The sequence below is a fragment of the Gracilinanus agilis genome, chromosome 4 (assembly GCF_016433145.1).
Source record: "Gracilinanus agilis isolate LMUSP501 chromosome 4, AgileGrace, whole genome shotgun sequence".
Lineage (NCBI taxonomy): Eukaryota > Metazoa > Chordata > Mammalia > Didelphimorphia > Didelphidae > Gracilinanus > Gracilinanus agilis.
In genome coordinates this window covers 64,455,189-64,480,769 of record NC_058133.1, presented here as the reverse complement: position 1 = coordinate 64,480,769, position 25,581 = coordinate 64,455,189, and the positions used below count along the sequence as shown (strand labels likewise).

Below are 25,581 nucleotides of genomic sequence, written 5' to 3'. Positions count from 1 at the left end.
TATATATAATATATAATAATATAAGTAGATATAATATAAAATACTGATTTGACAAGCAGAAACATCTAGACTGTATTATAGTGACGTACACAGTATTATGGCAAGTAATGTTACATAAATGACTGAGCTTCTTTCTCTAATAGTAATAATAATTATAATAATTAGATTTATATAGTATAAAATACTTTACATGTGTTATTTCATACCTATAACATAAAAAGCTATATTGATTAACTCATTTGATCCTTTCTATAGCTCTGTGAAGTAGGTGGTACATCTTTTACTAAGGCCACTTTATAGATAAGGAAACTGAGGCTCAGCTGTAGGTATAATAGCTCAATTATATAGCCCCTCAAGGTTTACTAAAGTATACTTCTCTTGACAATCATATAGGGTAGGGAGTACAAATATTATTATTCCCATTTTATAGATGAGGAAACTGAGGCTCAGCTGCAGGTTTAATAGTTCAATTATATAGCCTGTCAAGGTTTACTAAAGTATATTCCTCTCAACAATCATAAAGGGTAGGGGGTACAAATATTATTATTCCCATTTTATAGATGAGGAGACTGAGACTCGAAGAGATGAGTCATACAGCAGAACTAGTCTCAAACCCACATATTCTGACTTCAAAGCCAGTGTTTTCTTTCCACTGTGGCCCACTGAGCAGACTTTGGTAACTTTCCCAATAGAAAAGCTCAGTGAGAAGGTGAGTAGGCATTGCTCACTTTCAAAGCCAAACACAACTGAGAGCGGCTTCTGCATGGAGTGAAAAAGGAATATTGTGACATTCATTGAATTACTCGTGATGTACTTAATTATGGGACGGAAAGCTTTGCTGGAGCATAACCACATCACCCCCTTGAGTGTGCTTGTTCTGCGTTCCGCAAATGATTAGACATAAAATAAACAACAGTCGACTGTGAATTATGAAGCTATAATTCCATCAAGGGGGCCGTGGTGATGTCATAAACCATGGGAGCAAAGCTCAAGTCGCCAAAAAAATCCCAGATGGGCTTTCAAGATCTGTACCTCTCCAGTGGTCCCTGTAAAATTTAGTTCTCTGAAGGAAAAAGAAAAAGAATTTATCTCTTCCTATAGAGGATTCTTCCATTAGAGCTCTCTTTTTTTTTCTCCCTCCAAGTCTTCCAAAACCACCTTATCTACATTTCTATAAAGGCATGTGGCTTCATGGAGAGGTAAAGAGATGATCAATTAGAAAATCATTGTTTTTCTCTATTGCATGAATTGCATCTACTTCATTAGAAAGAAAGCCAGCTGCCTAATGGAAAATCCATTTAGGATAAGAGGGTGGTGCTGACCTTAAATGGGATGTTGAAAGCTAAGCTTTAGTTTTTGCCAAGACCAGCTCCAAGCACTAATGCAACAATTTTCATTCTCTTGAAACTTGGTAAACTTTATAAAAAGACCTGGATTGGACCCATAAAGGCAATATCCCTGTAGGATTAGTGACTGAAAATGGGTAAAGTGAAATTGTTGCTGGTCCAGCCTGTCTCTAGTATGGAAAGAAAATGAAACTACGTAAATGTGGGGAGACACAATTTCAGGCACTTTCCAAACCATGTGAATAGTCTTTCATATCACGAGTGAAGAAGTCATTCCTATTCTTTTTCTCATTGTTGTTGTTCTTGTTGTTGTTGTTGAGTCATGTCTAACTCTTTCTGACCCCATTTGGGTTTTTTTTGGCAAAGATACTGAAGTAGTTTGTCATTTTCTTCTCCAGCTCACTTAAACTGAGGCAAACAGGGATAAGTGACTTTCCCAGGGTCACACAGCTAGTAAGTGTCTGAGGTCTGAAGATTTGAACTCGAATATGAATCTTCCTAACTCCAGCCCTACTATTCTAACACTGTGCCACCTCACTGCCTCTTTTTCTCCTAGGAACATTTGAGAAAAATATCTTGCCTCCCTCTCCCCATCTCCATTTAGATTCTCCCCAGGTACATATTCACCTTCATTGCTTTGAATTGTCTTTCCATCATTCGATGCACATAACTAAATATTTGAGGTTCACTCAATCCTAGGTGGCACAGAAGATAGAGTAGTATAACTAGATTCATAGACACCTGAGTTTAAATCTGGCCTCAGGCACTTAACTAGCTGCAAGATCTTGGTGGTTATCTTTCAGTCATTCAGGCATGTCCAATCCTTCATGACTCCATTTGGGATTTTTGTGTCAAAGATGCTAGAGTGATCTGCCATTTCCTTCTCCAGCTCATTTTACAGATGAGGAAATTGAAGCAAGCAGTATTAAGTGACTTGTCCAGGGTCACACATCTAGTAAGTGTTTGAGACTAGATTTGAATTCACATCTTCTTAACTCCAGGACAAGAATTATTTTTTTTAAGTTTATTCATTTAAGAATATTTTGCCATGGTTACATGATTCATGTTCTTTACCTCCCCTCCTTCCTACCCCCTCCCAGAGCCAATGAGCAATTACATTGGGTTTTACACATATCATTGATCAAGATCTATTTCCATATTATTACTATTTGCAATAGAGCATTTAAAATCAATATCCCCAATCATATCCCCATGGAACCATGTGATCAATTATATGTTTTTCTTCTGCATTTCTACTCTCACAGTTCTTTCTCTGGATATGGATAGTCCAGGACAAGAATTCTATACAACTAGAGCCACCTAGCTGTCCTAGTATGATGCTGGGCAAGTCACTAAACCTCTAATTGCCACAAGTTCCTGATCATAAAATGGGGATTATAATAGCACTTATTTCCCGGGAGTTGTATGGATAAAATGAAATAATATTTCTAAAGTTCTTTGCAAAATCTCAAAGGGCTCTATAAAATTAGTGATTATTGAGTAATTATTGCTACATGATCAGCAAATGTCATCAAACTGAGGGGCAATGGTCAAGTCATCTGAAATAATAGTTTAGAGACCTGTGACTCAGATGGCTAGGCACATTGGAGACATCAAAAGGCAATGTTATGCTTCGTCTCTGCCTTCAAGAAACTCACATCTATATGAGAAGTCTATGCAAAGATGGAATAAATTCACCAGGACCCCGTAGTGGTAACAGAGAAACTACAAAATTCTGTCCAGGTGTCGCAATTCATAAATGACTCAGTTAGCCAGATGAGGCTCTGACTACACATGATTAGATTCATTTTGGGGAAGCATCACCCTTCACCACATGGGGCTCAAAAGTTCTCCAGTTTCCCCTTCTCATGATCCATCAATCCCTCCTTTGATCTGGGAGAAACTAGATTTCAAATCGATCCTTTGCTGAAAAGAAGCTTTGGTATGGATGTTTGTCAATTCATTGATGAATTGAAAAGGCACTTTGCATAGCAGAAAAAAAATATAAACCTAAGCAACTTTTATTTTAAAGTAGTGACCTTTGACAAGTCACTTTTCTTCTGCAGGTCTTAAATTTGAAATTTAAATGATTCTCTAGGTCCCTGCAACTCTAAGGTTCTTGCCAATGCTATATCTATGATCCTATGAGATGTCACAAAGCATCTCCTACACATACACATTGGGCAGCTAGGTGGCACAGTAGATAGTGTGCCAGGCCAGGAGCCAGGAAAATCTGCATTCAAATCTGGCCTCAGACATCGACTAGCTGTGTAATCCTAGGCAAGTTATTTAAAACCTGTTTGACTCAATTTCCTCATCTGAAAAATGAGCTGGAGAAGGAAATGTTAAACCACTCCAGCATCTTTGTCAAGAAAACCCTAAGAAGAACCAGATAAGATCAAAACACAACTGAACAACATATATACATAAGGCCTGAAATATATACATATTTCATCGATAAATGTCCAGAGTGTGAGGAAGACAGATAACAATGCCCAGAGAGCTTATAATTTTTTTAAAAAAAGAATTACATTTTTGAAAAGTGATAGAACAATGTTCCAAGGTCTAAAAAAGAACTTTGGGAACTGGAGGGAAGAAGAACATAAGCTCTTGGAGGATGGGGACTGTATTTTATTTTATTCCTCCAATCAGAGCAGAGCACATGGAATAAAGAGAATTGCCAGTGGCACTAAAATTTTAAGTGATAGCCTAAGTTATACAGCCTGTATGTGCAAAAAGCAGGAACTAAACTTGCATCCTTCTGACTTAGAAGCTACCCAAGTTGTCCAGTACCCCAAGTTGTCTTCTACATAAAACCAATTTTTAACATCCAAATGTTTAAGCCTATTGGATTTTAACACACATACACACACATATTTCCCCCATATTGTCAGCATATAACTTTGCTCACTAAGTCCTGATAAAATAAGACATATACATAAGTACATATAAAAAGTAACTGTCAAGACTTCCGCATGGAATTCTGTCACAATTTAGAGATGTCTCCTGTTTCCAGGATACCACCTAAATCAAGTCAGCACAACTTGAGATAGTCTTCAGAGGAACAAGCAGGCAATAAAGAAGCAAACTTGAGATTGTATAGGATAAGGATCATTTGTGCACTTCAACATAAAAGTACTTCCACTTCTTCTGGAACACTATTATGATATAAGGAAAAATCAGTCAATTGATCAGGCAATAAATATTTATTAAGCTCCTACTATGTGCCAGGTACTGTGCTAAGCATTGAAGATAAAAAAAGAAAGGCTTCCCCCAAAAGGTTTCTATTCTCAAGGATTTTTTATTAAGCACCTACTATGTGCCAGGCACTGTGCTAAGTATTGAAGATAAAAAAAAAGGCTCTAACAAAAAAGATTTCTGTTCTCAAGGATTTTTATTAAGTACCTACTATGTGCCAGGCACTGTGCTAAGCACTGAAGATGAAAAGAGAAAGAGAGTGCCTATTTTTAAGGTGGTTTAGAGTCTATTGGAGGGGTTCATGAAAATGAAAATGTTCTGGTGTCATTTAAAATGTAAAAGCAGTGTATTGCTATTTTGGAACAAAGAAAAGAATTCTTGCCTCTATATCAAATAAAAAAAAAAAACTAAGAATACTTTCTATCTGATCTCCACTGAACAAGATGAGAATAATAATTATAATAATATAATTACTACAATTATGACAAAAATGAAAGGTAGAAGATTATTGATAGGATCACAGATTTAGAGCTAGAAGTGATCTTAGAAGTCATATGTGTATGTTAGGATAACCTCAGATTCAGGAAGATCTGTCTGTCTCTGACATATACTGGCTATGTGACCATAGGCAAATTATCTTCCTTCTCAGGTTTCCAGGCAACTTTCTATGATTATAAATTCCAGAGGAGTTGCCAATCTATATCCACAGGGAAAGTTTCCACACATGGATGAAATCACAGATCCAGAACCCACCCAACTACTTCCCAAAATATAGATGGATAAATCATTCCATATAGGTCTGTGAAATATATATGTATACATACATATATATAATATGTGTATATACATATTTAAACATGTATATATAAAATATTCCTCTAAAGTCCAAAATTCTTTTTGAGACATACTGCATATAAAATAAATCTATGCTACATTCATAGGATATAGTTAACACTATCATATATCACATCTTTTTTCTTCTTATGACATTCCTATAATGTACAAAAAATGCAAGGCATTGCTGCTATTTTGATAGTGGAAGAACTTAACAGATAGACACCCTTTCTGCCTTTCCTAGAAGCCTTTCCTGATTATTCTTAAGTGAAAGCGAGGTTGTCATCCTTCTCAATTTTCTACGATACTTTGGTTCTCCCTTTGACTCTCATCGTACACTACCTTGTATTATACTTATTTATGTATATTTTGTATACTTTCCCAGCAGAATTTAAGCACCTAGATGAAAGGAGTGATTCTTTTAATTTTTTCCTTTTCATCCCAAGTATACCTAGCACAATGCCTTAGTAAGCATTTATTAATAGGAATTTAAAGTAGTGCATAGGTACATAGCAGGACCTACTTACTACTTATTTGAATTGAAATGCATTAAGATCACATATTAAAAAGCAACAAGTCAGGTGAGTCTCCTGATGCTTTACTTTCACGTACTTTCTGTTAGACCGTTATGCTTTTAAAGGAGATACTGTAGTCACAAAACTAATCAGAACTTTTGCTAGAGAATTATCCTAAAAAAATCATACAGGGAAAAAATGACCTGCTGGGAAAATAAAAAATGAATTCCTAACTACCTGAAATGTAACAGGCAGGAAGAAAAATCTTGGAAAATAATGTCTGTCCAAAAATGGAAGAATAAATCAAATTTAATAAATGAATGTAAATAAATTATAGCATGTTAATATAATGAAATAGTATGGCACTATAAAATAGTAAATATGAAAAGCATACTCACAATGAAATAATCAAAGACATATAAACTGATGCAAACTGAGATCTATTTAACAACACATTGACTAAAATTGTTTGCCGTGCACCTAGTCATACACACATTCAGTATAGCTTTCTTTTAATTACCCAGACCTGTAATTTCATCAGTAGACGAAATGATTGTGGAAGAATTTCCTTTATCAATATTATCAACACTTTGTCAGCTTTTATAAATAGAGTTTCCTAAGGCACTGTACAGGGTCACCTAATCAGCATGTGGCAGGAAGAGGGACTTTTTTCAGGCTTTATCTCTCTCTGTGTCTCTTTGTGTCTCTGTCTCTGTCTGTCTGTCTGTCTGTCTGTCTGTCTCTCTCTCTCTCTCTTTCTCTCTCTCTCTCCATTTTCTCAAATACACACAAATATTTCAGTGGTAGTACTATAGTAGAAACTAGGCTAGAATTCTGGGCTTGGAGTCTGGAAGACCTGAGTTTGAAGCCTACCTGAGACAAATACTTAATAGTTGGGAGGTCCTGTGCCAATTAGCCAACTTCTCTATACCTTGATCTCCTCATTTGTAAAACGAGAGGGTTAGACTCTGCAGTCTCTTTGAATACTAAATCCATACTCCTATTTCACAGACTAGGTAATGGACACTAAATTTTTTCTTGTTTGTTCATTTGTTTTATTCTATTTTGTTAAATGCTAAGCATTCATGTAAGATTGCATTTTTATTTGATTCTTGTTTTTGGTCATAGTTTTTATGTTTATAGTAAAAGTTAAATTAAAATTAAAAGCTTCCTTTAATAAGTTCTCATTCTTAGCCTTTGAATGGTGTCAAAATAATCTAGCGATTGAATCAGATGATTGAGGTAGAGATGATAGATCTGAAAAAAAATAGTAAACCATTAATTTGCATTAATTAACTGAATAGTTCAATCCATAGCTTTGGTGGGTAGCCCCTTAGAACATAGTCTGAGTTTTGTTTTTTTTTTTAGAATTTTTTTTTTTAAACCCTTGTAGTTCGGTATATTGTCTCATAAGTGGAAGAGTGGTAAGGGTAGGCAATGGGGCTCAAGTGACTTGCCCAAGGTCACACAGATGGGAAGTGGCTGAGGCCGGATTTGAACCTAGGACCTCCTGTCTCTAGGCCTGACTCTCACTCCACTGAGCTACCCAGCTGCCCCTAACATAGTCTGAGTTTGATGGAGATTGGCTACTTTAACTCTGAATTCCTCAAAGCCAAACTTGCCAGAAATTCAATAGACACTGATAATACCTAAGAGTAAGAGAATTGGGAGTATAAAAAGGAAAGCATAGAATGAAAAGGGCTGTTCCAGATCATCTGACCCAATCCTCTCATTTTACAGTTGAGAAAACTGAGGCCCAGAGGTTCCCAGGCACTAAGCATTGGAACTAGAGGTTGAACTCACATTCTCTGACTATCCATTTATGCCTTTCCTTTATGCCATATTGCCTTTCTCAAGAGGAAAAGATAGTCTGTTAAATCCTAAGGAATAAATAAATATTCACAGGAATTGCAAAAGTGGGCAGTTATATGACTTTTTGATTCCCTTGTCAGAAGGGATTCAGTTCCTGAAATATGCCTAGCGAAACTGCAGATTTCAGTTTCTTGATTAATGAACTAAATTATGTTTTCTTTCTTAAATGTGTTGAGGGTTCAGAGCATGGTCTTCCACCCATCTTGAGGCTTAGAATTACTGCACAACACATCTGGTTATAGACAAAGATCTCACTGGGTGGTTCTATTTTCCCGTCTTTAGAAACAAGCAATAAGGAGTACTTTGCAACTTTTTTTCCCCTCTAGTGAATTTTTGATGCTAAAAATATGACCATCATCTTATTTCTTTTAATTATTTTTCCTGAACTGGAAAGGAGAAAGAGATGGGCTCATCAAAACGATGGCTACTTGGTGCTTTTTTGCTTCGCATATCTTTTTATCTTAATTAAAATTCTTTTCCTGATTAATCTCCATGAAACCAAACTAGGCAATGTCTTCATGGATCAGCTGCCTAAAAGAAGGTACTAAATATATTTAAATTCCTTTGAAAAAATTTCTTAAACTAAGATGGTTAGAAACATCCATTATAAAGTAGTTAGCAGTATTTCCTTTTATAAATAGATCATTCGAATGAGTTACCACACCCTCTGGTTCTACACATAATTTCTTATTCTCTGCTTAGGAGACACATTACTGCCTTACTACAAAGCCCAGTCCTATATGTTCATTTTCCTAGTGTTGCAAACAGGATAATAATATTAATGATTGGTATTTACATAATATTTTCGTGTTTGCAAATATTCAACATTCGTTCTCTCATTTGATCCTTTCAACACAATCTTGTGAAGTGATATATATACATGTATATATATACATGTATATATATATGTATATATATTCATCCTGATTTTATAGAGAGGAGCTACTAAGTGATTAGTATAATTAGTAATAATTCTGATTAGGAAATCAACCTAGATCTTCTGGACTTAAAGTCCAATACTTTAAATACCACACCACCCTACGTTATTTTCTTCTTTCATTTCTTGGTATCTACAGTTCTCCACTGAAGTTCTCTTTTCATGTCTCATTAATTCCATATATGTAAATGACCCTGTGATCTAAAAGCTAGGTCAGGCTAATTTGGACAGATATATTCTGCCATGATGGAAGGGCTTCGGGCAAGGGTCCAGCAAGAAACTCTTTGTCTGCCCTCCAAAGACTAGTGTAGCTAAGCAAGGTTCTTTGCGGGAGGCTCCAATATTATTAGTTGTCTGGTTATCACATGTTATGAAGCCACCTTTCACTTCCTAAAGATGAAGTCACCAAGTGAGTTAGAGGAATAGATTCTCACATCAGAGACACCACAGAGACTATGAAGAAGTTTTCACAAAAGGAGACGTGGAGTACACTTCAAAAAACTTTATCAGAAGGGAAAATCAGAAAATCCAAATGCAGGGGTCTAATGGAGTATAGTCAGTGGAGTTACAGAGTGGATCCTTAAAGTTCCTAAGACTCAGTTTCCCCTTCTATAAAACAGGGATAATAATAAATTAATAAGATAATATGAGCTAGGGAATTGAATAATTGACTTAGAGTTGAAAAGACTGTGCTCGAACCTTACCTCTGATATTTACTAGTTTCATATTAGCCCAGAAACAAGTCTGGGCTGCAAGAAATTTGCCCAGGAATATCTAAGTCATAGATTGGTTGCATTCTGCACAGTGTAGGGAGTCCTCTCATCAGAAGTTTCCCAATATACTTAACCCTTGTAGTAAGGGTCACGTAGATAAAAGTGCTTATTTAAGCAAAAGGCAATATATAAATGGAAGCTATTGTTCTTCTAAAATAAGAAAGTTTTCAGTCTTCTACAACTATATATTGCTCTCCTCTCTTTCTTTTACAAGGTCACGCATAAATGATTCCATTAAGCAATAGCTCTTCAAGTGTCATCTTTCAACTGATCTACAAACTGGTTCAAACTTCAAGGACATCTGTCCTTATGTGAACAATCCCAGTGAGCATAAGAGAAAAAAGAAAGAAGGATGGGAGGGAGGAGAAATAACTAGTGTGTTATAATGGACTTCTGAAAATTGAGCAATGAAGAGCAATTGCGATGACCACATAGACTTCAGTGTAACTTTTTAGATTTTATTGCTCTAAAGTGAAGGCGGGTAGGGTCGTTTAGTTGGGTTGAGGTGGGCTTAATATTTCCTATATGATCTGTATACCAAAAAAGTCTGAGATCAAAAAAGAATAGAGCATCTCACCAAGCAACAATTTGTTATTGTGTCTTTTATTGACCGATGAAGTATGCATAAGCCCCAAATTGGGGCAAAGTATTAAGAGGAGAGGGGCAAAGGAAAGTGAGTTTTTAAAAGACATTATGTCTACCTCAGGAAATTTAAGACACAAAAAGAATACACTTTAAACTATTAGAAAATAATTAAATACTAACCTGTATCTTGCTGACTAATATAGTAGTAAGTAGTACAGAGAAAGATCAGATTAGTTTAGAGTTTAGTCAGGGAAATGTATTATATGTGTGTGTGTGTGTGTGTGTGTGTGTGTGTGTGTGTGTGTATGTACATACATATATGTATGTATACATATACTTGGGAGTTTGGCATAAAAAAAAATGAGTAGGGCCTAAATAGGCAGAGGGGAGAAAATAGGAATTTCCAAGTTATAAGAAAGGGGAACAAGAGAAAAGACTCAAAGAAGGAAATGAAGGGGAAATGTAAAGAGACTAGCCTGATTAGATCAGGCAGTTTATGTTGTATACTCTATCATCACCACCACCCCTCAAAGTAAGCAGAAGAAAATCTGGTTAATTTTTTTTATTGTCTAGAGTTATCCTCTACTTCTAAATTTTTAAGAGAATGTTTTCTTTTTTTAAATTTAATAGTTTGAGAGAGTTTTACTGACACTGGCTCCAGGCAGTATTTTATATAGAGTACTTGCCTCATATTATTTGTCGACTGGGATATCTGGTAAAAACTGAAGAACATTTCTCCAAATCAGTCACATCTATCCTTAAAAACAAGGGCTGGGGGAAAGGGGACTTTGATAATTCTATAGTGGCAGAACTCCTATGACTAGAGCAGAGACTCAAAAAGGTCACAAGTTGTCCACCCCAACTCCTACCTAGAATACATCCTTTCTTCTTCTGTCTCATCATCTGGCCTCCATTCTTTTTCTCTCTTTTTTTAAACATCATGGATCTCCCTAGTCTTAAACAGACTGTAAACCAGTATTCAATTAGGCTAACTTAATTCTCTCTCTCTCTCTCTCTCTCTCTCTCTCTCTCTCTCTCTCTCTCTCTCTCTCTCTCTCTCCATATATACATTTTCTAAAATGTTTCCTAATTCTTAATATTTATATATATTTATATATTATATATTTATATATATTTTTTATATTTTTAAACTTTTACTACTGAGGCTCCATGGCCAACCCCACCCTCCAAGTGGCCAGCAAGTGCTTTCCTCTTGTCTCTCCAGAAGATCCTAAGGAAAGTGGATCCCATCCTGAGACTTGAGGGAAGTAGGATGCGCCCCCTTTTGGGCTGAGAAAGAAAATTCAGACCTCCTGAATGTGCTCTGGGTAAACCAGCCCAAATTCCAGCAAGAGTTCAGCGGTAATTTTTGGTTACAGGTCTTTCACACTCCAGAAGGGCTTAGGGCACATAAAGGACTAGTGTAAATTTCCTGAAAGTGTAATCATGCTTTTTAAAGCCCTTCCTTAGGATTAATATCAAAGGGAACACAAAATCAGCTCTGAATAGACCCCGTTCAGCCTAAGTTGGGGTTTTAAAGGGTATTTCTGCATATTCACCTCCAATATCTGCTTATTTCTTAAAAGTAAATAAAATCAAGGACTTTTCATAAATAATCCTACAAAATAATCAAGAGTTGGAATGGAGGAAGTGAGGGTTGAAAGTGGAAGGTCCTAACTTTTTTCCAAGCTTTGATCCAATGAACTTGCTAAAAAAATATTTTATTTGTCTTTTTTAAAAAACTCATTCCCTATTTGTGGGGTAAATGGTGGTAATAGACAATGCATAAAATAACCCCCAAAGCTCAAATCAGAAAGGCTTATTATTAAGGGCCTGGTGATATATTCCATGCCATTTTACTAACATTTATTAAATGTGTACTGTATTCAGTACACCATGCTAGGTACCAGGCTATTGTGTACTCATTATATAGCTCATATTCCATACATATCTAATTCATAAATCTGGATTTTAATTAGATTGTTAAAGTCAGGAAGCTTTAAAAAATACTCTATTCAAGTACATACCTCAAATATATATTTCTCAATTCTAGGAAAAAGCAAAAACTAATCCCAGGTAATTTAATTTATTCCTGTTACTTGAGGGAAACTAATTTATAAATTAATGGTTGGTTAAGGTTTGCTTTTAAAGTTTTCATATATGTCTCTGACTCTGTTTTATACTATCACAGATTTGGAGCAGTTAGAGGCATCTAGTCCAAAAGACATCTAGTCCAATTCCTTAACTTTACATGTGAGAAAACTAAGACCAGAATTTAAGTGGCTTGATCAAATGACAAAGCTGGGATTCAAACCCAGGTCCTGCAATTACAAATACAATGTTCTATATACACATAAACACACACATACACATATACATACTACCCCAGATCCAAAATAAGCATCACCAATCTTTCCAAATAAAAATATCATCAATAATCTTCATTTTAGGGAATTATCAGAATGATAAAAATCTTTTATTATAGTTCATTTCCTTAATATAATATAGTCTAGTAGAGAATTTAGTAGGCAAAAAAAAAGTTTGTTTTTGTTTTTGTTTTTTTGGTTTGTCTTGGGGTGGATAGTTTTGGGAAAAACATCCTACAACAAAAGTAAACCAGTAGACTTGTCCTCCCTCCTAAGTGTCCCTCCTATTGATCTAGCGCTTAAAAGAAAACAGCTACCTGTCAGTTCAAAACTAATCCCAGCAGCTAACCTTGTCTTTATTGTCCTGATGTAGACAGGGATTGTTTACTAATATTACTACACTTATATTTTTGTTGATGTTACCATTATTGGAGGCTTCTGATAATCTAGAATATAATGACATTATTTTACAAGGACAGATTTCACATACATATGGACACACAATTTTTAAACAGTATTTGTCTTGTTTATATCATTGCAAAGGTATTGGAGGACAAGCATGGGGGAAGCAATAGAATTGCTAAGAGAATCAGTCAGTTAAAAAGCATTTATTTAGTACCTACTATATGCCAGGTACTATTCTAAACATTAGGGATATAAAGAAAGGCAGAAGACAATGATAGCTCTCAAGGCTTTCTGATTCTAATAGTAGTGAGTAGAAGTAAGATGCTTGGACGTGACAATGATTTCTCAATCTAATTGTCAACACTGATGTCGTTTTATAAATGTTTGGATGCCTAGTGACTAAAGAGAGGCAGACAGAAACTTCTAATTTTGTACTTTCGATGGGGTGGGCAGTATGAAAATGTGGAAAGTGTATAGCTGACCCAGTAATATTCATCTTTTGATCTGGGAGTGCCAATCTATAAGATTCATCTCATTTTTTTAAGGGTACCTGAACCCCACCCATCTACATACACCTGCAAAAGATGTGGGGTAAGCCTGAAAATACACACCCCAAAGGCAGCAAAAGATGTGGGGTAAGCCTGAAAATACACACCCCAAAGAAACGTCAAGACAGGTACTCCCAATTTGTAAAAACTCTAATTCACACTGGTCTAGTCAATTTGCTTTAAAAGTCTTAAAATACCAAACAAATGTTAGTTAACAGCTATCGTTATTTCCCCCAACACTCGAATAATCATTCGATTAGTTTCTGGTTTGTGTGGGAATGTGGATTCCACTCTTCCCTGGCATAAGAGCCATCTCATTACATAGATGTCAATGTATCCATCTTTTTATTTGGTGAAAAATTCCCTTAGTTCTCTGTGAAAAGTATAATATTTTCCAGGCGCTACACTCAGTGCTTTGCTGGTGTCCTCAGTCCTTGAAAGGGAAGGGAGAGGAATTGTAAAAGAAATGCACCTTTTGAAATTGAATTAACCCCACATTCCTTGTAGTGTGAATCCTCAGCTGGGTTTAAAAAAAAAAAAAAAAGTCTATGTGTATACATATACATAGGCTTCCCTTCTTTTGTCAGTTATCCCTTGTACTCCCGACCCTCTAAAAAAAGAAGTCCCGGATCTTTGCTTGCAGAAAAAGATGATGCCGATGAAATGTATTTTCAAACTTCCTAATGTTGGCTAGAATGATTTTGGAAAGCCCTGGATCCTGTCTGCAGAGCTGATTCCGATGCAACTAGACTGTTTTTTGGTTTTTTTTTTTTTTTTTTTTTTTTTGAGAACTTTGTTTCTCTTTGCACTTCATTTACACATATAATAAAATATGAATTGTATTCCTGGAAATATCAGGTGACTGTAGGCACTTCTAGTGACAACCTGCCTTTAAATTCCAAAGATGTGCATACACCTGGCACTATTTGTGAATCCGTGACCATTATGTTTGTTCTCCCTTTTCTGAAAAGATGTGTGTCACTCTAAGACATTCACAACTAACACAGATTAAATGGGGCCTTTGGAAAGAGGGAAAGGCTGTGGGAAGTTTTTGTTTTTAAATTTAAATTTTTTTCTCTTTGTAAAATGAGGAACTGAGCCTAAATGATCTCTAAGGTGTCTTAAAGTTCTGGTATATACTAAGGTGGGGGTGGGTAGGAATCTCTCCTTCAAATCTCCTAGAGGGAGAGGGAGACTGATTGCCAGGAGCCACTAACTGGCATTCCCAGATCTCCTTAGCTGGCTAGTCAGGAAGGAATTGATTCATGCTTGCAGGAAATCTACCTGTCTGCCTGAAGTGAGTTAGGATGATTGACAAATCCAATCCCCTCTCAAAAAAAAAAAAAATGGAAAATAGGGATGACAGAGCATGCATCCAGAAAAGCATCCAGAAAAACAGGAGTAGGTACCTTTGGAGAGAAAGGTGGGCACTACTCCACTGGGTCTGCCATTCACCTTTCCAGTCAGTAATTGCAACCTTTGGTAATTCAATTTAGGGAAAAGATAATTGAGGAAATGTTGGTGATGAGGACTCTGATGATAGTGGTGGTTGTGATGATTATTACTTTATTTAGCGATTTGCCATTTCTTTGTAAATATCCTTTCTTTTAAAATTCATAAGCAATATTTCAGTGAATTTGGCGCCCCCTCCCCATGCATTTGAATCCTGGTAGACGGATCCCAGATTTTAATTCTTGAACACTTTTATCTTTCATGGCAATAAACGCTAGCAGTAAATCGGGGAGGAAAATCCCCATCCCCAGGTCCGCTGGAAAGTAAGAATGGCTTTAGCCAAGAATGCTCAATCTGATGAGAATCAAAATAGAGGTCTAGTATAGAGAACGATAACTGCCCCCCAGCAGGGTTTGGGACAAACTTCTCCCGCGCTGGATACGAAGAAGAGAACTTTTCTTTCAATGAGGATGCTGCGGCCTTAGCTATCCGGGCTGGACTGAAGGATTCGGATCCTGGCTCACACTCGCAGCCTTCACACCTAGCTACATCCCGAACTCCCCACTTTGTGACTAATGGATTACTCCCAACGCTCTGCTGAATTTGAGCTGCGCCCATTCCAGTTGTGTCTACGCTTTACATCGGTTTGCGCTTGTGTGTACAGGCGCTCGCGTGTGTCTAATTGACTTTCCGTCTACCTTTTTATAGCTACATGTGTTTCCAACAAAAGGTCTTATTAGGACAATCTGGTTTCACTAATTTAGAGGTCGGAAACGTGAAAGGCAGGCAAGCGTTTTTTGGTTGGTTTTTTTTTTTCTTTTAGAGTTTGCAGAAGTTCAGATTAAGAAATGACAGCAGGATGCACCACCTCCCAGAAGTGTGTCTACACATTTTATGGGTCCCATTCCCCCCCACCACAAAAAAAGAGAAACCTCTCCCCACCTTCCCCCCAGACACGCAAATACACTTTCTCCTCCATTAGCGCACTCCTCCTGGTTTCGAACTAAGAGCTTTGGGGACACGCAATACTCTCTAAGAAGTATACTTATATATACTGGACACTTTAGGGGGGAAGCAAGAGCCGGACAGAACCGAGACGACGTCAGTAAAAGAGAAAACTCCTTAGGGAAGAAGAAATAAATATGACTGAACAAGGAAAATCGAATTGCTTTAAGGATAATCGAAAAAAAGAATTGTTTCCCTTTTTAATGACTTTAGGATTTGGAAGAAGAGAATCTAAGCCTTTGCCTGAAGGGCTTAGGACTTTAGGTGCGATGAAGCCAGAGGGCTTGGGGAACTGACTTAGAGAAAAGGTGGATGTGTGTGTGTTCATATTGCCTAAAGGCTACCTTTTGACCACCCGCGTAAAGGAAGAATGTTTTACTGATTTCACGCCAATGAGAAATTCGGGGTAAAGATAGTGGGAAAACATCAAAACAGCTGGACCTCCAAAAATGGGGGTTTTTGGATGTCTTTAACACGCGAGGATCTTTCTTCCTAACTATCATAAACTTCCTCTAAGGGAAGAAGTTAGAATCGGCTTCAAAGAAACCTAGTGAGCTGAGCCCTGTGGGCATTCATTCTTTGTCTTAAGGTAATTTATCACTTCGCCCCAAGTCCTGAAGTCTGTCACAGCACCAGGAGTCCTGGCTCTATAAGAAACTCACAATTTGTCTTGGGAATCTTCATTAACAGTTTCTGATCTGAGAGCGGAACTAGCTCAGATGGGCCCTTAGCCTTCGGCTTTTTGGTACCTCGAGAGCTATCTGATAAGCTGATAGGCATGTTTTGATCACTGGAGACACTGGGAGGGAAGCGGGGTTGTGAAAACACAGGGACTCTAAAAACAACAATCCTGCTTGTCAAAATATCACATCCATATCTCTTGTTAGCATCTACTTTGTGTTTGTGCGTGCAAACACGCTCGTGCTCCTGTCCCTAAGATTTCCCAATAATAATTGTGTCTGTTAACGACGTCCCCCACCACTAACTTCCTTCTCTCTCCCTACTCCTACCCTCTTCATTCTGCTCCGCATTTCCTAGTTCCAACTAAGAGGCTCTGTCAATACTAAAAAAAAGTATTGACCTGTCTGGAGAAGGGGAGCTGTCAAACATCCTTCACTAACTTTTTCTCCTCTCTCCATTATCAACTTGACTCCAGGAAGGCTCTCTCTCTCTCTCTCTCTCTCTCTCTCTCTCTCTCTCTCTCTCTCTCTCTCTCTCTCTCTCTCTCTCTCATGCCCACCTGGATCTTGCTGCGTTCTAGGTGTCCCTTGTTACCTCCTGAGCCAGACATCTTGACAATTCGAGCCCTGATACTTCTTCCTCTTGGGATATAAATTGTGAAAACTGGGGCACGATTGCATTTGGATTGTTCATATCCTTGCTCCTTTATGCGATAAAAACACCACGTAATGCACTCCAACAACGAATTTACCGAAGATCCTAGAGGCTACGAGCTTTGTTTTGTTTTTTAAATGGTGATTATCAGATCTGGAATCCAAGGATCCTTTCTTCTTCGGAATGTTACCTCTCCCTCCCACCTCCAGCCTCCTCACCTCCCTTTTCTAGCCAGTCACTCTCCAGCCCTGACGGACCTTTTCCCTGTCGCATCAGAGGTGTTTGTTCCTTCACTCAACTAACTCATCTTTTCTTCCCCCAGGGAAACATTTCTCTACTTCCTAGCTATACAGCACCAGGAAATTAAGTATTTCCCAGCTCTCCTCTTAGAGCATATAAAGTGATTTTATAAACAAAGGGCCTAGACTGCCACGTTGCTATAACCTTATAGTATTCTGTGCTTAGGAAGATTTTTAGGCTTTACAGAAAATTAATTGGCCTGATAGGAATCATAAAGTTTTCGGCCTGCTTTTTCTTTTTGGTTATCATGTTCTTGGGGATGAAAGAAATCCGGGGATTCATTCCAATCCAGCTGTGTGATTATCCTATGCAGCAACATCCTCAGGGTGCGATTTTATATTATGGGCAATTCGGAATACTCTTGAAGATTATCAAACGTTTGCATTAATAATAAATTACAGGCAATTTATAAGATGCCTTTCTGCACATGAACTTCAAGTGTTTTCCAAAGAGGAAAAGCATGGCACTGAAGATCTCCACTGCCCAGCACCTCACTCCCCACCTACCATTTCGTAAGTTGACAATTGGGACAGGCGGGTAATTACTAGGCCTTCCTAGTTATCGGACAGTTTTACCAAGCAAGGGAGGGAAGATTTTGAGTTATTAGACTCTCTCACCCCACCTGGTCAAGTACTCAGAAAGGTGAGAGAATTCAGAGTTGGATGGACCTCCAGCACCAATTTTTCAGCTCTTTGGGGTGGGGAGAGGAGACTACTTGGCATACCAATGGAAGTATGTTCAGGCTGTCTTGAGATGGTGTCTTCCAGAGCAATAAATAATATAGGTAAACGCCCAGATTTCTCATCTCTTGTTTCAAGGCACATCTATGTACAGCAATCTCTTTTAAAGAAACATGAGAGAGGGAAGTGTTTCCCTACACACACACACACACACACACACACACACCCCTACCTTATGTTTTCTAATTCAATAGCAAAAAATCTACCTAGATACAGAAAAAATCAATCAAATTTCTCTTCTGAAAGTATTTTTTTTCCCCCTTCAAAAGGGACTCCCAGTCAAGTTAAAAAACACAGAGTTTCTTAGGGGCAGGCATTTTCTCCAACTAAAGAGAAGATGCAGAAATTCCCTCAGACCTCTCCCAGTGTAAAGCTGGAGTATGACCATACCTGCCCGGGATAGATTTGTTGAGACCTGAGGGCCCAATGAACAAACAAATGCTCATCGGGTTGTGATTGATTAACTAGCGTTATACCGGAAATTTGGGCTCGATTGGTGCGATATATATATATATATATATATATATATACACATATATATGTATATATATATACACACATATATGTGCATACGTATACATATATACATATATTTTTTAATTTTTTAAAATAGATCAGAAGCAAGATTTATAGGTGAAGAAGTCTATTTGTGGTAGTATGGGAAGGAGAAATGTGCCTTACGTGGCGGACTAGCTGGGAGAGAAACCCGAAGTTTCCACTGACTGTGTTAGGGACACTGCCTTGAACTTCCCTACCCCGGGATACTAATCTAGAGTGCTGATAAACCCCGAGAGGTTTTGTGACTTTTGTGGGCAGGAGGATGATAGGGATTGTGATAGGTTTTGTGAGATGGAGGAGGTAGGGAGCCTCAGTTTTCCTTTCTGTACAAAGGGACACTTTTCTTTTCGCATCTCTAAATGTTCTCAAGTGAGCTCAGGCTTTGGTTGGGTCGGGTTTGGTTCGCCGTGGGCTGGCGGAGTCATTAAGCAGGGTTTGGGGGTGGGAAGATGCTCCCTCCGAAATCTCGAATCCCAGAAAGGCGGAATCCAGCTCCTTCTCCGAGCCCTGGGGCTCCGCTGAGACTGGCGCATCCGCAGACAAACCCTTGCCCCCAGCGCCCTCCCGACGCCTCTCCCCGTGCTGAATTCGGAGGATACCCGGCCCTCTTACTTTCTCTTCCAGCATGCAGCCTGCTCCGCGACCACAGGCAGGCAAACCGGACATGGGAACCTTTCTCTCCCCTTAGTTCCTCACTTCGCCTGCCTGCTTTCATCTCGGCTTCGGTTTTCCTATCTGCTCCCCCAGCCCCCACCCCACACACACCTCCTGTAGTTTCCAACCCTCTACTATCGAAACAGCCCAGACGCGTTCACTATCACCCAATTCCCTCCTCCTTCCAGTTTATGGGGTTCTATGTACTGATAAGAAAAGTAGGAGGAGACAACCTATTAAATCCCATTAGCTCAAGAAAGCAAGAGAGCCCAAATGCTGGTCCCCAGGTCTTAGTAGTCAGGCAGGAGACTGACAAGAGCTTCTAAGTCAAGCCTGCACTCCCTCTAGCCAAGGACGCTCTGGAAATAGAAACTGCTCACTGGCACAAAATCCCCTTCTCTCCTCTTTGCTCCCGTCCCTGACTGCTGACCTACAGTCCAGGTCCCTTGTTCGTCCCCAAAGTACCGGTCTCCCCTGCCTCGCTCCCTTAACCGCTATCCTTTCTCCCTTCCCATCTCCTGCCTGCCTATCGACTTCATAGAGCTCCCCAAAGCCCATTCCCGTCCCCCAAACCCCGGAGGTTAAGGAACCCCCACTTACTGTCTTGCTGTGGAGTGTCGCTGCCACTGGTCAGTCCGGGAGACTCCAGCAGACTCCGTCCAGCCTCTCCAACGCTTTCATCCGCCTGGGCGGCCACCATGTCACCGGCCTCCTCTAGATCGAGCAGGTGACTCACCGAGAAGTTCTTTTTCGCTTGAAGGTTGTCGAGGTTCCCGGGACTGTCCAAGCGGCCACCCAAGGCCGGCTGCCGCTCCAGAACGTGCCCATAGCTGGAGGTCATGGTCTTCCCCCTCCAATCCCACCCACCCCCCTCTTCCCGCTCGGATCAGCACCAAACGTTGTAGGCGCAAGGGGGAGAAAGACAGAGTGGGGAAAAGAGAAGGGGGGAGGAGAGAGGGAAAGGGGGAGAGAGAGAGAGAGAGAGAGAGAGAGAGAGAGAGAGAGAGAGAGAGAGAGAAGTAGAGAAGGCGGGGACCCCTTCTGAAGAGCAGAACCTTCTCCACTGGCTACCTCCCTCAGCCTTCCCTGGTTCCTGCAGCCAAGAAGCCCGGAGGATTCCAAAGAGATATTCCACACAATTAAAAAAAAAATTTTTTTTTAAGTCACTCTACATTCGGGAAAAGAGAAAAAAAAAAAAAAACGGTTCCAGTTCCCCCAAAGCTTTCACAAAAACAACAACAACAGCAGCAATGTTGTTGTTATTGTTATTAATAAAGGGAAGCAAGGGAAGGGAAAGCCAGCGGGGATGAGGAGGGAGTTCCGCAAAGAGAAGAAGAGCGAGAAGTTTGGAGGGGGGGGGGTGGAAGAAGAGAAAAATCAAAGTGGTTTTGATTTTTTTTTTTTTACGTTAAGAAGTTATTCCCAGGCAAGAGTTCAAGCACCAACAGAAGAAGGCTTGTTCCAGCTTTAAAACATCTTCAAGAAAACGTGTTCCCCCCTCTCTGCACTCCTGTTGATTCTCAGGAGTGACTAAGGTTTCAGGAGGAGAGGGTGATGTCTTGCAGATGTATTGGAGAGCAGGACGCTCACTTTACTCTTCGTAAAGGAATAAAAAAAAAAAATGAGGGTTTCAAGAGTCCAAGGGAGGGTGGTGATTTTTTTTTTTTCCTTTCCCTTCTCTCTCTCCCCCTCTTCTTTTTGAGCTCCTTTTTCCTTCTCAGTTGGAGCAAGAAGCTCTCTGGCACTTCAAAAGGCACAAACTGGCATGCAGAGGAGGCTTTGTAGGGAATACATGAAAATTGGAGACCCCTGGGAGGGCAGATCTCGACTTAATAGGAGCCTGTAATTACGTGGCAAAGTCTTTGTGCTGTTTCTGACGTTTTACAGACCCCTTTCTCCATCACAATCTCCCTCTTCCTCCTTCCCCCGGACCAAAATAACAGTCTGATTAAGAAAACCCTCTTTGCCAACATGAGAGAGAGAGAGAGAGAGAGAGAGAGAGAGAGAGAGAGAGAGAGAGNTTTGCCAACAAGAGAGAGAGAGAGAGAGAGAGAGAGAGAGAGAGAGAGAGAGAGAGAATTGGAGGGAGGGAGGGAAAGTGGAAGGAGGGAGGAAGGGAGGGAGGGGGCGCGAGCGAGCCCCTTCGGATTTCGTAAGTAAAGGTCTAATTATCATTCCCCTGCAAATAGTATCACGGGGAGAAAAGACAAACTGAAACCCACAGTCACTTCAAACGCGCTGATTATTTTGCTACGGCATTAACTCCTCCTGATTTGTTTAAGATCCTGTTGGAAAATCTCATTTGCATGTTTTGATAACAGTTGCGGAGAAACTTTTTGGAAAAAATCCAGATCCACTGCAATCAAATTCTCTTCTTCTTTCTCTCTCTTTTTAACGATTCCTGCTGTTCTAACAGTTTTGCTTGAGGAGGGGGCGTCGTGAGTGGAGAAAGATATAGTAGGGGGGGAGAGAGAGAGAGAGAGAGAGAGAGAGAGAGAGAGAGAGAGACTGGATGTGGTTGTGTATTGACAGCTATTAAATAATATAATAAAATAACAATAACAAATAAAGTAAGCATCTCCTGCCTTGTGTGTATAACTATACTTTGTACCTAAAGCTTTAGATGTCTGTACCTCTCTGACCTGATAATTGTTATTCATTTTCCTGAGGAAGTCAATTAAAATAAGATGCTCTTTACCACATTCAATTTTGTTACTTCCTTGCATCCAGCTAAGATGCATCCCAAGTCAATAAGTAGAAATACTAAGTACTAGAGGTACCCATGAGTAATAACAGAGATAAAGGTTATTCCACAGAACTTGGAACTGGAATAAGATGGATTGGTGTAAACAGAGAATTCTGCTCCTTTTTCCCCCCTTCAGATTTGAAGAAATAAGGGAGAGACAGAAACAGAGACAGAGACAGAGACACAGAGAGAGACAGAGAGAATCTATATCTAAATATACATTTATATTTTTGTCCTCAGAGCAGCAAAACCAAAGTAAGGAGAAGGAAGAAGTGCTGAGCAAATTTTTCATGACCTGTTGGAATTTGGTAATAGCTTTAATAGTCTCATTAGAAATGAATTACTATATGACAGGCAGGTAAAATATTAAGTGTTTATTTGTGGTGTTTTGTGTTCTCTTCTAAAAAAAATATGCCACCCCCCCTTGGCTTGCTAGATTTTTTTCTAAGTGAGAGGCTCACAGGAGAGAAGGGTTCGTGTGTGTAAATGGCAGGAGTCTGGGCTCCAAACTGCCATAGTTAGCCCAGAACTTCCAGCCCCCTGATCTGGGAAAAGAACATTTGATGCCATCAAAGGGCTTCAGATTGAAACCAGATGTGCTTGCCTTGGTTCTTTCCATGCATTTAATTAAGGAGCTGGGTTGGAGGAGACTTTTTCATCATTAGTCCACCAACCCCCTCCTCCTTCCCCCACACCCTCTATGGCAGACTGAGCCCAGATCAGTGCCAGTGCAAGGCTCCCTCTGTCCTTTTCATCTGAGGGTCTTTGACAAGTCAAACATCTGTCCACATGCCTAGATCTATGCGTGTGCAGACTGGTTGTTTGGCTATGGTTGAATGTACATATACCCAGTCGGATGTAAATTGGGATGGGGATAAGTAGAAATTTTTGTGATACTACCCCATTTATATCACTTTGGAGATCCACCCATAATCACTTTACAAAGAGTGTAACTGTGTATGCACCCATGACTTGCCTGGATGTTTCAGTGTCTCTATGTGTTGGGAATGGTTGAATTTTCACTGATCAGTCTTGATGAATGTGCTTATGCAAAAGGCTTTCTTAGTTTCCTTTTACAAGCCACAGAAGAATGGGTTTATGCTCCCACATCTAGATCATTGCAGTTTTAAGAACTTTCATTCTGTCTCTCTTCTGCCCTCCCACCTCTTTTAAACATCTTTGCTTTACTTTTCTGGGGTGAATCTAAGAGGTCTGGCTTAACATTGGCGGAAGCTTGGCGCAAGGAAAGAGGAGTGGGAAGGAACGAAATATCTCTTGGACATACTATTTGCCTCCTGAAGATATGGGGACCAGAGGAAGAAGGGATAAGTTTCAGTAAATATAGTGATGACTTTGAGGAAGAGAAAGAGCATAAAAGTCAAAATTCTAGGACCCACTCTAAACAACTGGGTTTTATGAAGAGACCACTGTGTCCTAGGAGAGTGGCATCTTCAATAGTCCCAGTTTATAGACATGGAAATTTGTCTTGGGCCTAGAAGCCAGATCTACCTCTAGGCTTGAACAATCAACTTTGGGGAGAACTTGAAGAAGAGTTTCTCTAGGTCAGATGGCAATAAGTCAAGGGGAGGGGAGGTGAAAGTATATTCCAGCACTCCACTTTTATTTGGGGAAAACAAAAAGATTTAGCCAGAGCTGTAAAGCTTATTGCAAAAGTAGTTTTTGCAGGAAAGAGAATCCATTAGAAAAAGAAAAAGCAGGAGGTATGAAGGAGGAAAAAGGGAACAACAAAAAATAATTCTGCTATTGGGAAAGCAGAAGGAAACAGGAATGAGAAGAAAGATTATGATACCTGGATTTATGGACTAGCTATGATTCTTTACCCAGTTCACTTGAGGTGTGAGAAGGGGTGTCCTCTTAAAAATACCTCTGTAGGAAAGATACCTAGAGTCAATCAAGATGAATCTCAGCCTACTGTCTCAGTGCTTGGCATCAAGAACCCAAATAAAGTCTCTTCTCTAAGACTAAGGACCATTGCAATATAGGTTTATTAACTTTGGCCCATTCATTACACCATTCTGATGCCAGAAGCAGAGAAGGGAAGTGAGTTTGGTCACTGGCCACTGTCCTGTCCTTCCTCTCCCTTCTCTACTCCCTGCCTAGAGGTCATGCCCTATGCCTCCCTAACCATCAGACAAGAAAAACATGTGAATACCATCTCCCTCTGCTTTTCTTTCTATAGAAGCAGCTGGGGGTGTTGCCAAATCGACCCCCTCTGAAGTCCAGTGAGCTAGAAGCTAGATGGTAGAAGCCCTGTGACCTCCAAAAGACCTCCAGGGAGGTCTTCAAGCAGAGGCTTGATGACTCCTTGTCTGGGATGTAAAGAGAATTCTTGTTCACATATGGGTTGGCCTTCCTGACCTCTGGAATCCCTTCCCAACTCTGTGATTCAGTAAGTCTTCAAGGGAAGAACCTGAGTATCCACCCTGCAGCAGAAGGGAGGACAGGGTTGGCGTCAGAAATCCGGGGGAATCAGACTCCCCTGAGCTTGTTTTAAGAGGTCTCTTCCAAGGGCAGGAGGCTCAGCCAGATTTCACTATGCTGGTGGGGGAAAGGATCTAAGGATTAGGACCCTATCTAAGGTGCTGTCTCCTTCCTTTAGTTGCCAGAGGTCCTGGACTAAGTCTGGTTCTGGGGTCCTAAATTCTGGGGTCTTTTTCTGATGCCTGTGTGCTGGAGAGTTGAGATGAAGGACTAGAACACAGTTACTAAGAAGAACAATGTAGGGAATTCCCTGCCCCCTTTTATTCTGCAAGATATTTCAAGAACAGCTCCTGGTTTTTCCTTCGCAGCCGTCTTTCTTCTTTTCATCATTCCCTTCCTCCTCTTCATAAGTGCTTTATTCGTGGCTTATAGATTATAAACATATCGGGCTGTTGGGGTTTTTTGTTGTGTGTGTGTGTGTTTTTAATGCCACAGATGTATAATTTGGCTGGAAAGTTCTTGCAATTAGGACTACAAGGATGATTTCCTTTTTAAAAAAAGGAAAATCTCATGATACGGTTTCATTAATAAAATGACAGTGATTTCCTTTTAAAAAAATTTCCTGATGCGGTTTTATTAATAAAAGGATGGTGAGTGGAAGGGGTGCAAGGCATGTCCAGCTGTTGTTCGGCTCAGCCCAGCCCGGCCCAGACCAGCGCAGCGCAACCCCGCCTCGGCCGCTGGCCAGAGGCGCGCCAACCCCATCACAGGGCTGGGCGCGCAAAGAAGCAGCCTTGGGAAACCCGAGCGGGCGGGCCTGGGAAGAGCTGTTCTAGGCGGCCCTCCTGAACAGCGTCGCCATCCAGGCGCCACGACCGGCTGCCGCGAGGGAATGGGGGTAGCAGCGGAGGGAGGGACTGCAGACCCAACTTTGCTCTGCCCAGGTTAAGGAAGCGAGGTGGGGAAAGCG

At 39.8% G+C, this 25,581-nt stretch overlaps 1 protein-coding gene across 2 annotated transcripts in view; it reads right to left on the bottom strand.

Moving 5' to 3' along the window:
• Nucleotides 1-20,264, bottom strand: part of PRRX1 (paired related homeobox 1) — a 94,300-nt gene extending 74,036 nt beyond the window's left edge. For both annotated transcript variants that reach the window (XM_044672391.1, XM_044672392.1), the window contains exon 1: nucleotides 20,024-20,264. In XM_044672391.1, the coding sequence (XP_044528326.1) occupies nucleotides 20,024-20,264 (241 nt within the window). The remainder of the gene's footprint in view (nucleotides 1-20,023) is intronic.
• Nucleotides 20,265-25,581: the final 5,317 nt, after the last annotated feature.